The sequence below is a fragment of the Echiichthys vipera genome (genome assembly GCF_963691815.1).
Source record: "Echiichthys vipera genome assembly, chromosome: 11".
Taxonomy (NCBI): Eukaryota; Metazoa; Chordata; class Actinopteri; order Perciformes; family Trachinidae; genus Echiichthys; species Echiichthys vipera.
In genome coordinates this window covers 23,289,079-23,303,043 of record NC_139836.1, presented here as the reverse complement: position 1 = coordinate 23,303,043, position 13,965 = coordinate 23,289,079, and the positions used below count along the sequence as shown (strand labels likewise).

General features: G+C 40.1%; 1 protein-coding gene across 7 annotated transcripts in view; it reads right to left on the bottom strand.

The window, feature by feature from the left end:
* Positions 1–13,965, bottom strand: part of cep170aa (centrosomal protein 170Aa) — a 42,056-nt gene that overhangs the window by 25,136 nt on the left and 2,955 nt on the right. For all 7 annotated transcript variants that reach the window (XM_083922532.1, XM_083922535.1, XM_083922533.1 and 4 more), the window contains exons 2-4: positions 6,151–6,210; positions 5,672–5,808; positions 549–638 (exon numbers count right to left, since the gene is read on the bottom strand). In XM_083922532.1, the coding sequence (XP_083778658.1) occupies positions 549–638; positions 5,672–5,776 (195 nt within the window). In that variant the 5' untranslated portion in view covers positions 5,777–5,808; positions 6,151–6,210. The remainder of the gene's footprint in view (positions 1–548; positions 639–5,671; positions 5,809–6,150; positions 6,211–13,965) is intronic.

Here is a 13,965-nt window from a genome sequence, read left to right as displayed (position 1 = left end):
TAGACACTACAGTTTTAAGTTTTTTTGAAAAAAAATATGCATCCCATATTGTTTAAAAAGCCCATTAAAACCTTCATATGATTGCTTGCGATTATCAGCTGAAATTTCATTACTGAAGGATGATGAAGGAATGATAGCAGCCCCAAGGTGGCGTTTTAGTCGTTTATATATCAGTCACAGAATGTGCCCTGAAGTCGGGATTTGCATAATTAGGATTACATTCCTTTTGACCTCAGCCCTGATACAAATCTTTATTGACAGGGAGATTCAATAACAGTGGTTAAATAGAAGGTCCTATTGACTACCAAAAAAAACAAAAAACTACTTAACCTCTAACCCTTCAGAACCTCAGCTCCCTCTACTTTAACCTTGAATGTCTTTTGTTTTCCCCCTCTGTATCTCTAGATTTCTCTCTATCTGTGTAGCCCCTATCCATCTTCCTCTAAACCCCTTAACTCATTATCGTATCTCTACCCATTTGTCTTTTAATGTCCTTTTATCTTTGTCCGAACAGCTCTCTGTTTAGCACATTTCTATTTGGTACTCACCCCATTAAGGCTGCCCAGATCCTTGACCTTATGTTCATCTGTCCCGGCCTCATAGTTGATGACTGCATGCTGCTTATCCACGCTGCGGGACTTCAAACAGAAACATACACGACCATGAAGCATTAACCCAGTGGTAACTCTTCATCTGCACTGCTGTTCTTCAAAATGTCTTCACATTGTTTCCATGGGCACCTGTGCTGCTTCCAGACTACAGAGTGTAAGCCTGTAACACAAACCACGAGAGGGCTGTGTGTGACTGGAGTAGACTGCACTATGGTACTTATCTTTATGGAGCATCCAATGCCAAGAATGTATTTCTGATAGTGGGTCTCAATGCCGCTATGTATGACAGCTATTACAATATATACCTGAAGGACATCAGCAGGTATTTCAATGCCTCTAGCACCGCAAACACACACACACACACACACACACACACACACACACACACACACACACACAGACACACACACACACACACACACACACACACACACACACACACACACACACACACACACACACACACACACACACACACACACACACACACACACACACACACACGCACGCACGCACGCACGCACACATACACACACACACATGCACACACGCACACATGCACACATGCACACACTAACGCACACACACACACACACAATACCGCATAAACACGCCAACCTTATGTATGGTGAAAGAAAAAATGTTAGCCTCAGATAATTATGGAATTTGGCAAATATTCCTCTCATGTATCAATGTCACAGAAATTCAACACATATCTAGAAGCATGCATGCACTGACATTGACTGATGAGCACATTTGCTGCAGCCTCTAAATGTCTGCCCTTCAGATAAGGCACATCAATAAAATACAAGACACAAAGTGACACCTTGTCCTGGAACTCTTTGCTTTTATAGTGGTATTAGGAGATCCTGTTTTGATCTAAAACAAAAGTTTGCAGCTACTTTCATGATGTTTCAGTGTAAGGTACAGCTTTCATTGTCTGTGATATGTAGTGTGTGGAGCTACTGTGTTGTGGGATGGGGAGGGTATGCAGGGGTCACCGAGAAGAATAGGATCGATAAATTGAACAGAAGGGCGGGAAAAATGGCTGGGCTGACGATAAAGTTGGATAGAGTATATTATGAGCGTTCGGAGAAAATGACTAAGACCACCGGTGACACGCACTGAGCGGTATGCTCTCTCTTCTATACCACAAGCTGTTAGGCAGCACAATGAGCACTTTAAACGTACTTTTGTGGAACTCATCTCGGTGTATATGTGTGTGTGTGTTTGAATGTTAACTTATTATCCTGTAATGTTGATCTAAGTTAAGTTATTATATCAGTTCCTGTAGGCGCAGATGCATATGTATTTTATCTATTCTTAATTGAGGTTCTTTTTATATTGGCATGACGATGGCCATAAGCAATGTAATTTCCATTGTTATGGATGCAATAAACTTGACTTTGACTGTATCCAATGTTGACTAACCCAGTGATAATATATGATAAATTAATATGTATTAACACACATCCATTGAACAATCTGATAACTGTGCTGAACTACTATTGTGCAACTGAGCCACTTTGCTGAATCACACGCTTGGGAGTGAAATAAAGTCATTTGCACAGGGAAATTCAGGCTAGAAAGATATTATTGTGGTGTAGTCACCCAATGATTCTTGGATCTAATAGAAAAATTCTCATATGAATATTTCCTAAAGCCCTGTAACAGATACCTGGACCACACCCTCATGCTGAAATCAAAATCACAAGAAAATGCCTCAAGTGTTGCTGAAGTAAGCCAAGGGAAGCAACTCCAGAGAGCCAGCCTCCAAACAGATTACCTTAGTGTGATTAAGCTCGATCAAACAGGATAGAAACAAGCTGGGCTGCTTGTTGTATCTCACATCTCACGCCTGCTGTTCTAGATAAACTGCTGACCAACTGAATGTGTGCAGAGGCAACTTAGAATACAGATGTGGGGCAGCTCAACATAACTGAGAAGTGAGTGTCAGCAAAGTAAATATATCTGAAGCCCCACTGGGCTTTTATTTCCCGTATGATATTTATTTTTCATAAACTGCTATATATTCATATACAGCTGATACCATTAGTGTAACTCTTTAATAGGCAACAAAACACACAACATTCTTCACCGCAAAGAGTGGTACCGTCGGGACACGCTGTGAGTGTATTGAGAGAGGACACCTAAAGATAGCATTCCCTTCATGCCCATACCCAACGGTTATAACTCTTAACACAACAATTAATAACCCACAACCTACTCTTTTTAACAGCACAATTTGTGCCAAATAGACATTTTGTAACACTTCTAATTGTACATTTATAAAACCATACCGCAGAACTGAATGTTTTTATATTATAAGTACTCCTGACAGTAGGATATGCCACTAAAAACCTAAAATAAGACCCGGTCATGCAGAAAAATTCAAAACAAAACAAATACAGTGATATACCGTGAAACTGCCAGAATATTAAACTACAATTACCAGTTAAGTTGCTAAGTTTTTTACATTTGCACCAGAAACATTATGATGTCACATATAAAATGCCATCCAGTGATCATTTTTATTTTTTATTTGACGTTTGTAATAAATTAGTTATTTGATTCTATACAACGGGGCGCCAATATCCCGGGTACTTTGGCTTCACTTTTATACAGTGGGAGGAAGTGGAGATGAGTCGTAAATCTTTATATACAGTCTATGGAAAATGTGCGCACTCACACACACACACACACACACACACACACACACGCACACGCACACGCACGCAGAGGGTATAATACTGAAACAGAACGAGCTCTAACAGCCTCACTGACCATTATATGATTCAGTCTGACATCATGGAGACTGTGTTCCTGTATTTATTACACTCCTTCCCTTTTCAATAAATACATAAAGTAAGAATCTTATCTGATCGCAGGGCCAGAGTTTGTACTAAACGGTGTGTGATAATTATCTGTCATACAATAATTTGATGTTCGGTATTCTTTAACTTCAACGTCAACTTTATTTGTATAACCAAAGGGAAATTGGGTGTGCAGCAGGTTTCTGTTTGTGTTTTATTTGGTGCATAACACAAGCAGCCCTTAATGTTTAGCCATGGGATCAGGCCTTGGCTCGTTACAGCAGTCACATGGCTGCACACAAACACAAAGCCAAAAAATGCCCTCAATTTGGAAGATTCCCCATATCTTTCTATCATTCCAAAGACATCACAAGGAAAGGCAAGCAAGAACACACACACACACACACACACACACACACACACACACACACACACACACACGCTGCAGACCCTCCGGTCATTGGAGACAGTGTAGAGAAAATGTTTGGGGAAAAACTGATCTCTTAAAACTTTACATGCTTCAGTAAATGTCCATTATTACTCCTCTGCTGAAGTTTCCCTATCAAAGAACAGGGCTGAGTGGATTAAGGACCAGGCGGGAAACTAATAAAATCAGCAGTCAGTAAACTTAAAGGTCAACTTTAGACACAGTGCTGCTGTCTGTAATTGAAATGTCTGAAAGTAGTATTTTTAGGTTGAGACTGAAAGTTCATTCTTGACCTAGTGAATAAAACCAACTCGCTCAAAAAGAAGGGAGCAAAAAGCGCAAATGCAAGTCTGAAAGTGTGTGACAACTGGAAACCACCAATGAGACTAAATGATGTGTGATGTGAATTATAGCTCCAGAATCGTGAGTATTTTTCAAGTTTAATGTATGCACTAAGTCCATTTCAGGCGGATTAACTCAGATTAACATCTTAAAGTTACTTTTAAAGTGAAAAGATTTTAATAAAAAAGGTCACCATACCGGGCACTCGGATTAAAAATAAAAAAAACCTGAATCAGTCATAAGTCGGTTCATTCAAAAAAATTAAATATATATTGTATGCTTTTTTAATTCTGTTTCATGCTTCAGCCTCTTCAACCCATAAAACACATAAAAGGATTACCGCTACATTTCTACATATCTGTGGAATGTGGATTTGCTACTGTGAGGATGAATATCACCAGTGGGACTAAGTGATATCTAGAAGGCACGGAGCGTAATAATTTTACTATAAAAAAAACCCAACATATTTATACATTTGCAAAGTGCTGTATAGAAAGCAGAAACCTATACAAAATTCTAATTTAATGTTATAATACCAATAAGACAGAGCGGCTTATTTCCACCATCACAGTAAAAATGAATTAATATCACAGAGAGTCCTGGATGTCTCTTGACAGTCAGAGTCTCAGACAAACACTAGTACCAGTATCACTTCTCTCAACGCAGTGTAATGTCATACAGCCAGCGATGCACCCTCTACCCACTACAACGACTCAGTCAGATAAGAGTTTGTACTAAACAGTGTGTGATAATTATCTGTCATACAATAATTTGAAGATCCGTATTCTTCAACTTCAACTTTATTTGTGTAACCAAAGGGCAATTGGGTGTGCAGCAGGTTTCTGTTTGTGTTTTATTTGGTGCATAACAAAATTCTAATTTACGGTAATGTGGTAATACTAATAAGATAGAGAGGCTTATTTCCACTATCACAGTAAAAATGAATTAATATCACAGTTGTCTCTTGACAGTCAGACTCTCAGACAAACACTAGTACCAGTAACACGTCTCTCAACGCAGTGTAATGTCACAACAGAAACTACGGCCAACGATGCACCCTCTACCCACTACAACCGACTCAGTCAGATAAGATCTAACTCAGAAGGTATCTGCCCCACTTTCTATTAATAGTGCAGTGACCAGAAGTACACAAGCATACACATAGTCTCCTTGGATGTATGCACAGCTGCACAGACACCACCTCAGTACACACACAGATGCACACATCAATATGACAATATATAAACATGTTGTGCTTCTGGAAGAGCAACAGCATCGAAGGCTCATTTGTAGTGTACTCAGTACCCAGACTCAGTAAACAGTTAGCTTATGAAACAGACTGCTGTGAGGTCAACAGGTTATTTATATGACTGAGAGGAGCCGTAGAGGGTAGAGTGAAATGCAACGAGCAGATCTCGCCCGTTCTAGTTCATTGGAGCTGCCGTGAGTGGAGAAATTGTTGTGGAAAATGGGCTCACCTGTAGCATGAGCTCGCAGTCATCCCGGCCAACGAATATCATTTCCCGGGGGAGTCTGTGACGAGTCCCCCCGCTGCTCACCAGGAACCACGAGGTCACACTCATCTCTGCAACCTGCTGCTGCCTTTGGTACACACCTGTTGGTACAATAGCTAGTTAGCAGCAGGTCAATAAACAGATCTGTCATTTAGCTGCAGGGGATCCCACCGCTGTAAAGCTGCTCCCAAGGCATGAACTGTCTTAATGAGATTACTACTATGGCAATGAAATCATGATACAGGCATCCATAAAAGAGCCATTCATCACATTCAACACCTGCTGGAACAGTTGTGATAATACCCCCCCGACAAACACACACACACACACACACACACACACACACACACAATTCTTTTGCCCTATTTTAGTGGCAAAACCAAACAAATGTGTGTACGTTGTTTTAAAAACTGCAGAATAAAGTAGTGAGTTCTGTTACACACCTCTGGTCCGGGTAGCTCACTGCTGATCTGCTGCTGACGACGCAACACGTCTAGGCCATCCTGAAGAAGGAGACAGAATGACAGTTTTTTATTTTCTCATTTATACTCAGAGAAGCTGACACACACACAAGATGCATTTCTTTGATATGAATAGCTGTATAAAAGAACATACAAAGCAACAAAGGAAGACAGTAGAATCACAGACAAAGTGTAAACATTGCTAGAGATACACTGAATCAAAACACTCCATCTTGCTTCATTTTGTCTTGCTGGTAGGGGGAATGAGGTGGAGTGGGCGGTCTTGCAATGTGTCTGCGCCTGGAAATGAACACTAAGCCAGCCAGTAAGAAACATCCTCTCTTTCTTTCTCTCTGCCTGCCCTGATCATTGCCAGATGTTGGAGGAGGAAGTGATGTAGGAATGTTGGCTGGCCTCTGCAGCAGGACATTTATTTTCCCTCCTGCCTATCTCCTCCCCTCGCTCACTTTCAGAAGAGCTAGAAAGGAGGTCAAAGCCAGCCACGCTGAGTTTCCAACTGCCCAGACCTTGGGAGAACAACTTCAGCAGAACTAGCTGAGGGGCATGTTATCTGTTGGGGTTTTTTTTGTAACTGATTGCCTATGGAGTTGTCTGGACTTCAGCCAAAAGTATCTTTTCATAGCAGAATTTTTCACACTTTCACAAGATGCCAATAAAACACAGAGAGCGAAATGGAAAATCTGTTGTCTGTTATGAAACACATTTAAAAAAGTTGCTGTATTTGATTGGTTACACCTTAATGTTGAAGTTTATACCGAGGATTAAAGAATTTTAATACTGCTCATAATTATTTATAAAACCGTCATAGGTTTCAAAGGGAAGATTTTTATGGTAATTTCAAGTGGCACTAAAATAACAGGAAAGTGCCAAGAAAAGCCCGTCAGAGAGGGAATTAAAGATTATTGAGCTAAGCTCTTGCTCACTTGACCTCGTAAGTACTTGGTATACCAACTCAATAATCCCCTGAGTAAAATTTTAATCAACTGCACACCTCTGACGGTTCCTCGCACGATGACGTTGGCAACATGACTGTACCAAAGCAACAGCAGCCTCTGATGTAAACGGGATCAGTTTTCATCACAGTGACAGCTCCGACTCTCAAAGGATTTTATATATTGGAAACACTTAACGGGGACATTTTAGACAGTTGTAAAGTACTGTGATAGAAGTAATCTGCTTTAATACGCTAGTATTGATAAGTGTGTTTTGAACCTATTCTAAAGTCAGTTTTGCATTATAGTGAAGAGCGACAGGAAATATGTGGACGAACAGAGAAGGAGGGATCTGCGACAAAGCTCATTGAAAAGATTGGTTATGTCCAAAATTGACTAGACTTATGTGCTTGCCTATGCCTTAACTGAATTCAAATGTCCTATATTTAACCAAAATGAATGTTAGCATCTTTCATCACATAACTCTTATAATGAAATAACTAAAAAATGGGCACAGCGCAAAAGGAAAGAGAGACTACAGATGGGAGAACAATGTACGATTTAATTTCCTCAAATCCAATCAAACCGTCACTGGTTAGACTCAAAATCTCGTGCTTATCCTCTGCTTGGTTAACATGATAACAATGTTCCCCAGCAATGGCGACACATGACCATGTCAGATATTATGGATATAGAACAGACGCTGTGTTTAGATGCTACACCGGAACAACACATTGTGCACACATTATCAGAGACAGCCAACTGCAAAGAACAACAGCAAAGCCATTACACTGTAATTATGTGTGGTCTCCCTTCCCCTGCTGTAACCAAAGCATCTGAAGGCTTGTCGTCTCTATAACCACTGCACACTCGCTGCAGAATGCAACGTTAATGAGAATGTGGTCGAGGAGCCTGAATACGATGCATACCAGCCTGTGTGGCGGCATTAAAAACCCTTCTCGGTATCACACATGAAAGACATGGCACAGCTGGAGGAATGCAGTGGTAGGTCTGACAAAGGGGATACAGCTGAGAAGGTCTGCTCAACATGTGCTCCTTACAGTCCTGATGTTCCCTATGTCACCCAGTAAAAAGGAAAACAGAAAGTTCACATAACTCTAGTTTTAGCCATGTTTTAAGATATCTAGGTCGTTCATTTCTGCTTCTACCTCTATGCAATGGTGGTGAACAGTTACAAAAAATCCAGAAAAAAACAACTACTTGAACTCAAACAAGTCAATTTCCTAATCGATCGAGAGAAAGTTAGTCAGCAACTGTTTTGACAACTGGTTATTTTGTTTAATGCCAAATATTCTCTGGTATCAGCTTCTCAACTGGGATGATTAGCTGCTTTTCTTTGTAGTATTTAATAGTCAATTGAATTTCTTTGGGTTTATTATTCTAATTGTATTTATTTAAAAGGGACTGTTTACAGTTTAAAACACAAATGTCATCATTTGATGCCCTGTAATAGGTTATATCTTTAAGCTAATTCATATATGTAGTCCCTTAGCAGATCAAAACAAAGAAACAATAAAAATAAAAATATATTTTTTAGGATTCATTACAACCATTTTGCTCAAACAGTCTTGCTTCATCTTACAACTTCCAAGGACAGACCTACAGCATTAAACGCTGCGTTATCATCTGAAAAGCAAAGTAGGAAGAGATGCGAAATGATCCGCTTCTTAATATCGGGGATAAATCATTTCAACTGGCAAAAACAAACTGTTAACACTTGAGGTTCGCTCTTATCTTTATTTGACTCTCTCAGCAACATTTAAGCTGGAGCTAATAAGGAGGAATAGTGAGCTCATGGTTTTGGCAGGAATTCCCCAATCCCCAGACCTGCACTTAATCACACACACACACACACACACACACACACACACACGCACACGCACACGCACACTAACACACTAACACACACACACACACACACACACACAATTAAGGAGTGAAAGGGTAGGCTTATCCAAAATGACTGTGAATTCTTTGTATATGGGGGCAGTGAAGAGACAGGAAGCATGCACTACACTTCCTGTGGTGGACAGAGCTCATACATCTTTGAGTCCACAGTAGATGTGCAGCTAATGTTGAATTGATTTGATGATGTCTGTTGACATGAAAGAAAAAACACGCCTGTCATCGGTATAATCTGAGTTATTGGCTGTAACTAATCACTCTTTTCCATACTATTGTTATAAGCAGTCTTCTGTCTCCTGTCAACAATTTATATCTCTTTCCTCCACTCCAAACTAGCCAATCATAGACACTGGCTGAAAGGGGACAGGAGGTGATGTCAATGAACATAACTTTATTAACCGTCATCTCCTTATATGTTTCTTTGCTGCAACACATGGCTGCTGCTCTCCACATAGCATCTGGCTCAGTGCGAATCCCAGGATGATGCAACAGCGCTACTCATCTGCCTAAACTCCCAGACCGTCATATCACCACAGCGACCCAGATAGCTGACTCAGACCACATCACACACACTGACAGATGCTGTGTGTAGCCTCTACACAACAATTTACACAAATACACACACGCTAAGCAAACCAAAGTGGGAGCGACAGTAGGAGAGAAAGAACCAGTAGGAAGTAGACAGATGGGTAGACAACTCATACTCTCGTCACACACATTTCCATGTGGTCTTATGATGAGAGCCAAACTTAGCCCTTATAAGGGTGTGGTTGTCTGCCTTCCTTGTAAAAAAGCAGCTTTATCTCAGTGTAGTCACATTAAAATGTACCAGCAGTTACAGTGGAGTGGATGCTTAAAAAACGCTCCTAAAGTTAAAACCACGCTCGGATAGGTGACACCCTACGTGTAGTGCTTCTAGTAATGACAAAATAAAGATATTGTTGTAGGTCATTTAGCTACTCACCGGTTAAGATACCAAAAAAGTGATTAAACTGAAAAGCTATTAGGCACAACTTCAATGTCCGTTTGGTCTTTCCCAGGAGAAAGCCAGTGGCAGAGAGGAGGTGATGCATCTGATGTTTACAACATTTCTAATATAAATAGCACTCAGTAGTTTTAAGGAGCTAGAGCAGTGATAGCCCGTTGGCTCAACAGACAAAGAAAAGAGCAGTAATTGCATTAAATTAAACTCTATCTGCAAAAGAACCTGAGGAGAATATCATGTTACTGACTCATTGCAAAGTGATTTATTGAAAGTGTAGAGCAAAGATGCCGCAGCAAAGACGGTTTAGTACAAAATATGTTACCAAAATGAACATTTTTCAGATTAACATTTTATGTAAGACCTGTAATTTACAAATATTATCATCAACACTGCAGCTCTGCAACAATGGAAACAAAAAGAAAAGAGGGTACGAGGAGCTAGACAGGAGCTCAACACCCCGGAGGTATCAGTCAAACCAATAAAAAGGAAAGTACATTGAAGGTCAAGACAAATAGAAAAAAGCAGCAGCCTATTCCCTTGAAAATGCTGACGTAAGGTCAGTAAGTCAATAAGAAATAGACACGGTAGACTTAATCATTCTTGCGACCCTAGAGGGGTTTTGGGAGAAGGGAAGCCTCCAGACCTTGGGGGGTGTAAAAACCAGGCAACCGATTCCAGACGAAACAGTTGAGCAACCTCTGGACAAACGGACAGACAAAAGGCTTTTCTACTCCCCAATGGCTGAGTCTACTGTAGCTTCACAGACATGAAAGTGTACAGTAGAGAAGGTATGCAAGCTATTGTTCCTCTCTAAACTTCAGACACAAACAGAGACTGGTCTTTTTCTATGATGCAGATAATAATACAGCAGACACATATACCAAGCTGAATAAAAATGTGATGCTAATGTCATATGGCACTTAAGGGCAAGTAAATATAGCTCTACAGGACAGCTAGTCAATCACAAAAGTTTGGTTTGATAGCAGTTAAACAATAAAGTATATATGTGAAATGTTCTTGGTCTAAAGTTGAGGATGCACAAAGGAGCACGCCATGGCTGCTCCAGGGATATCAGTCTTCAAGTCTTTGATTCCACTTGACATGTGAACACAGTTGGCCTACTTTACCTTTCCTCATAAATGAAGAATTGTTGGCAAAGAGCAAAACACTCAGTAGCCATAATCTGACCTCCTTTTACTACAAGTGGAATCTAAAAACCACGTTAACCGTGTCTGTAGGTTTGACATTGCAAAAGCTCATTAAGTGACAAGAGGCTAAGTGGATTTTGACAATGTAAATCCCAGACAAGGATGCACCTCCCAACAGGTGAGGGTAGAGGAACACACATACAAGGTGATCAATGGCATTATTTTTCTCCTGTTCAATGCCTTAAGGTTGTCACAATAACAGAATGTAAAACATTACTAGTTTAAAGATACTTGATACCTCTTTAGATATAAAACGACTCAACACACAAATAGTAGTAGTAGTATTTTCCTAGTTCAGGAGAGTCACTGAACACATACCAATGCAAAGCTTTTTCAGTTGTTTAATTTGTGCAGCCTTGGATAGATTGAATGTGTATATTGTATCCTTTTGAAACACTTGGTATTGAAAAGTTTTAAAGTATTGATCATTTTGACAATCTTAATATACATATCATCATGCCTTCACCACTATTGCTTTTGTGAATCTGGATCCTGCAATTGGATTAAGATCAAATGTACAAAATGTATATTATGTATAAAAAAAATCTAACAAAGAAAAAAAATGATGCTATTGATTGATGCATTTTGAATAGCATATAATTTATGCAGCCAGATAAAGACCGGATACGCACCGACGCTAATCTCAAGCGGCAGGACCACAGCACCATGCAGGGGGAAATCATTACAGTGTCACTATAGCACCTCAAATCTGCAGAAACCTGAGTGCGCATGTGTGGCTTTATGTGGCTTACACGTACGCATGTGGGTAAAAAAAAACTGTCCAATGCAGCAGAAAAGACCATATGGTGCATAGGCAGCCACATGCATCACATGAGCAGTTGGCGAGAGGAACAAACAAGCAAACACCTCCATTTAGCCTGTCTCCGTCCAGCCTGCTTCATTGTTATTACCATACCCAACGCAGCTGAGCACACCCCTGGCCATAAGACGTAAACCCACCACATGCTCAATGACCCCTGTGTTCCACATGACCTACAGACCTACATATAGAAATCTACATTTCACAGATGTAGTTAAAAACATAGGCAATCTTCCCTTCCGCATTATCTGAGAAAGTAAAGTTATTATTCTTGTAATGTCTGCAGGGGGGGAACCAGCACTCTGAACAAGCTTGTACTGATGAAGAGATGATAAAAAATAGATTATTAATAATCCAAGAGAATTAATGAAGCACATGCCCCGAAGCAGTCTTTTTCAGTGCATCCAATTCATTCTCAGGAATGAATGTGCAGTGCATTTTTCAGAAAATACACTGAAATACACTTATTTCTGGAGGCAGCTTTCTCAATGGGGCATGTGAGCAGAAGAATTTATGGAGCACACTAAAATGCAAACTTCAATTAACCAACTAAATGATGAAGCAGTACATATTATATAAAAGCCTACAAGAGCTAAAAATAAAAATAAAGAAAAGATTAGTTGTTTAACACATTAGTTTATTACTATACTATGACTATTTACAATTGATTAATCACTGAAGTCATTTTTTAAGCAAAAACAAAATATTGTCTTATTCGAGTTTTTGCAGTGTGAAGATTTGCTCCTTTACCCTGCTTTGTATCACTTCAGACATACTGATATATTTGGGTGGACTGTTTGTAGGAGAAAAAAAAGCTACTTGAAGATGTCACCTTAAGGGATGAGAATCGAGAACCAGGTTACAACTGGAACCGGTTCCAAATTGTAATTGTAATCGGTATCATATGCCTCAAGATTATCAAATCCTTTATCAGCGCCAGCATGTTTTTATGACAGCTGCACATGTTATCCTGCTCCTAAGATTTGACGTAACACCCTTTCAAAATATGTTTTACGGCTCCAAGCCATCTGAGCCTCGTATTTCTGTAACGCCTCAGTGCCGTGTTCCCTGTTATTTGATAAAAAAATCAGAGTTTTAAAAAAACAACGCAATTGTCATTAACCTCTTTCTTATCGATGAAAAAGATGTCTAACTGACGACAGAGGTGATCGGAATTGTTTACATTTTCGTCTGTTTTGTTTCAACAGAGCGCTTGGACCCAGAAATCATATTATGAAAGGCTGTTACATCAGACTTAACAGCTGAATAGTAGCCACTTAAGATCCATGTACGCAGGCTTAGCAGATTTTTGTCTTTGACTAAGGGCGCACTCACACTGGACACTTTTCTCTATGTCAGAACAGGCGCACATAAAATGACGTCAGAACCGCTGTAGGCCTCGTGCGCGTGCTCGTACACGTGCACATGCTCGTGCATGTGCAAACGTGCTTTACAAAAGTCCACTTCTCCCAAACAGTCCGGGGACAGCAACTGTACAGCTCCTAGGCGCGGTACGGTTGAACTCACACTGGTCAAAGGAACTAGACTTTAGCCGTGAAACGTTCTGGGGCACGATACGGCTGGACAGTGTGAGTGCGCCCTCAGAAACCCTAAAAGAAAATGAAGGCTGTACAAATGTCTACACTGTGTTCAAACTTGGATGATTTCCCTTCTGTACAGGTCAACTTTCTTTCCACACAGAAAACTGATCTGGAATCAATAAGGGACTCGATGAAGAACTGGACCGATAAGCAGAATCAATAACGGCATTGGTATAAATTAAATGTTACCAATTCCCATCCCTAGTCACCTTGACTTTAAGAAAACCCTAATGGTCTTTTTTTCACTATTTTCTGGCATTTTATACACTAGAATAGTTAATGAACAAAATAATCGGCAGATGAA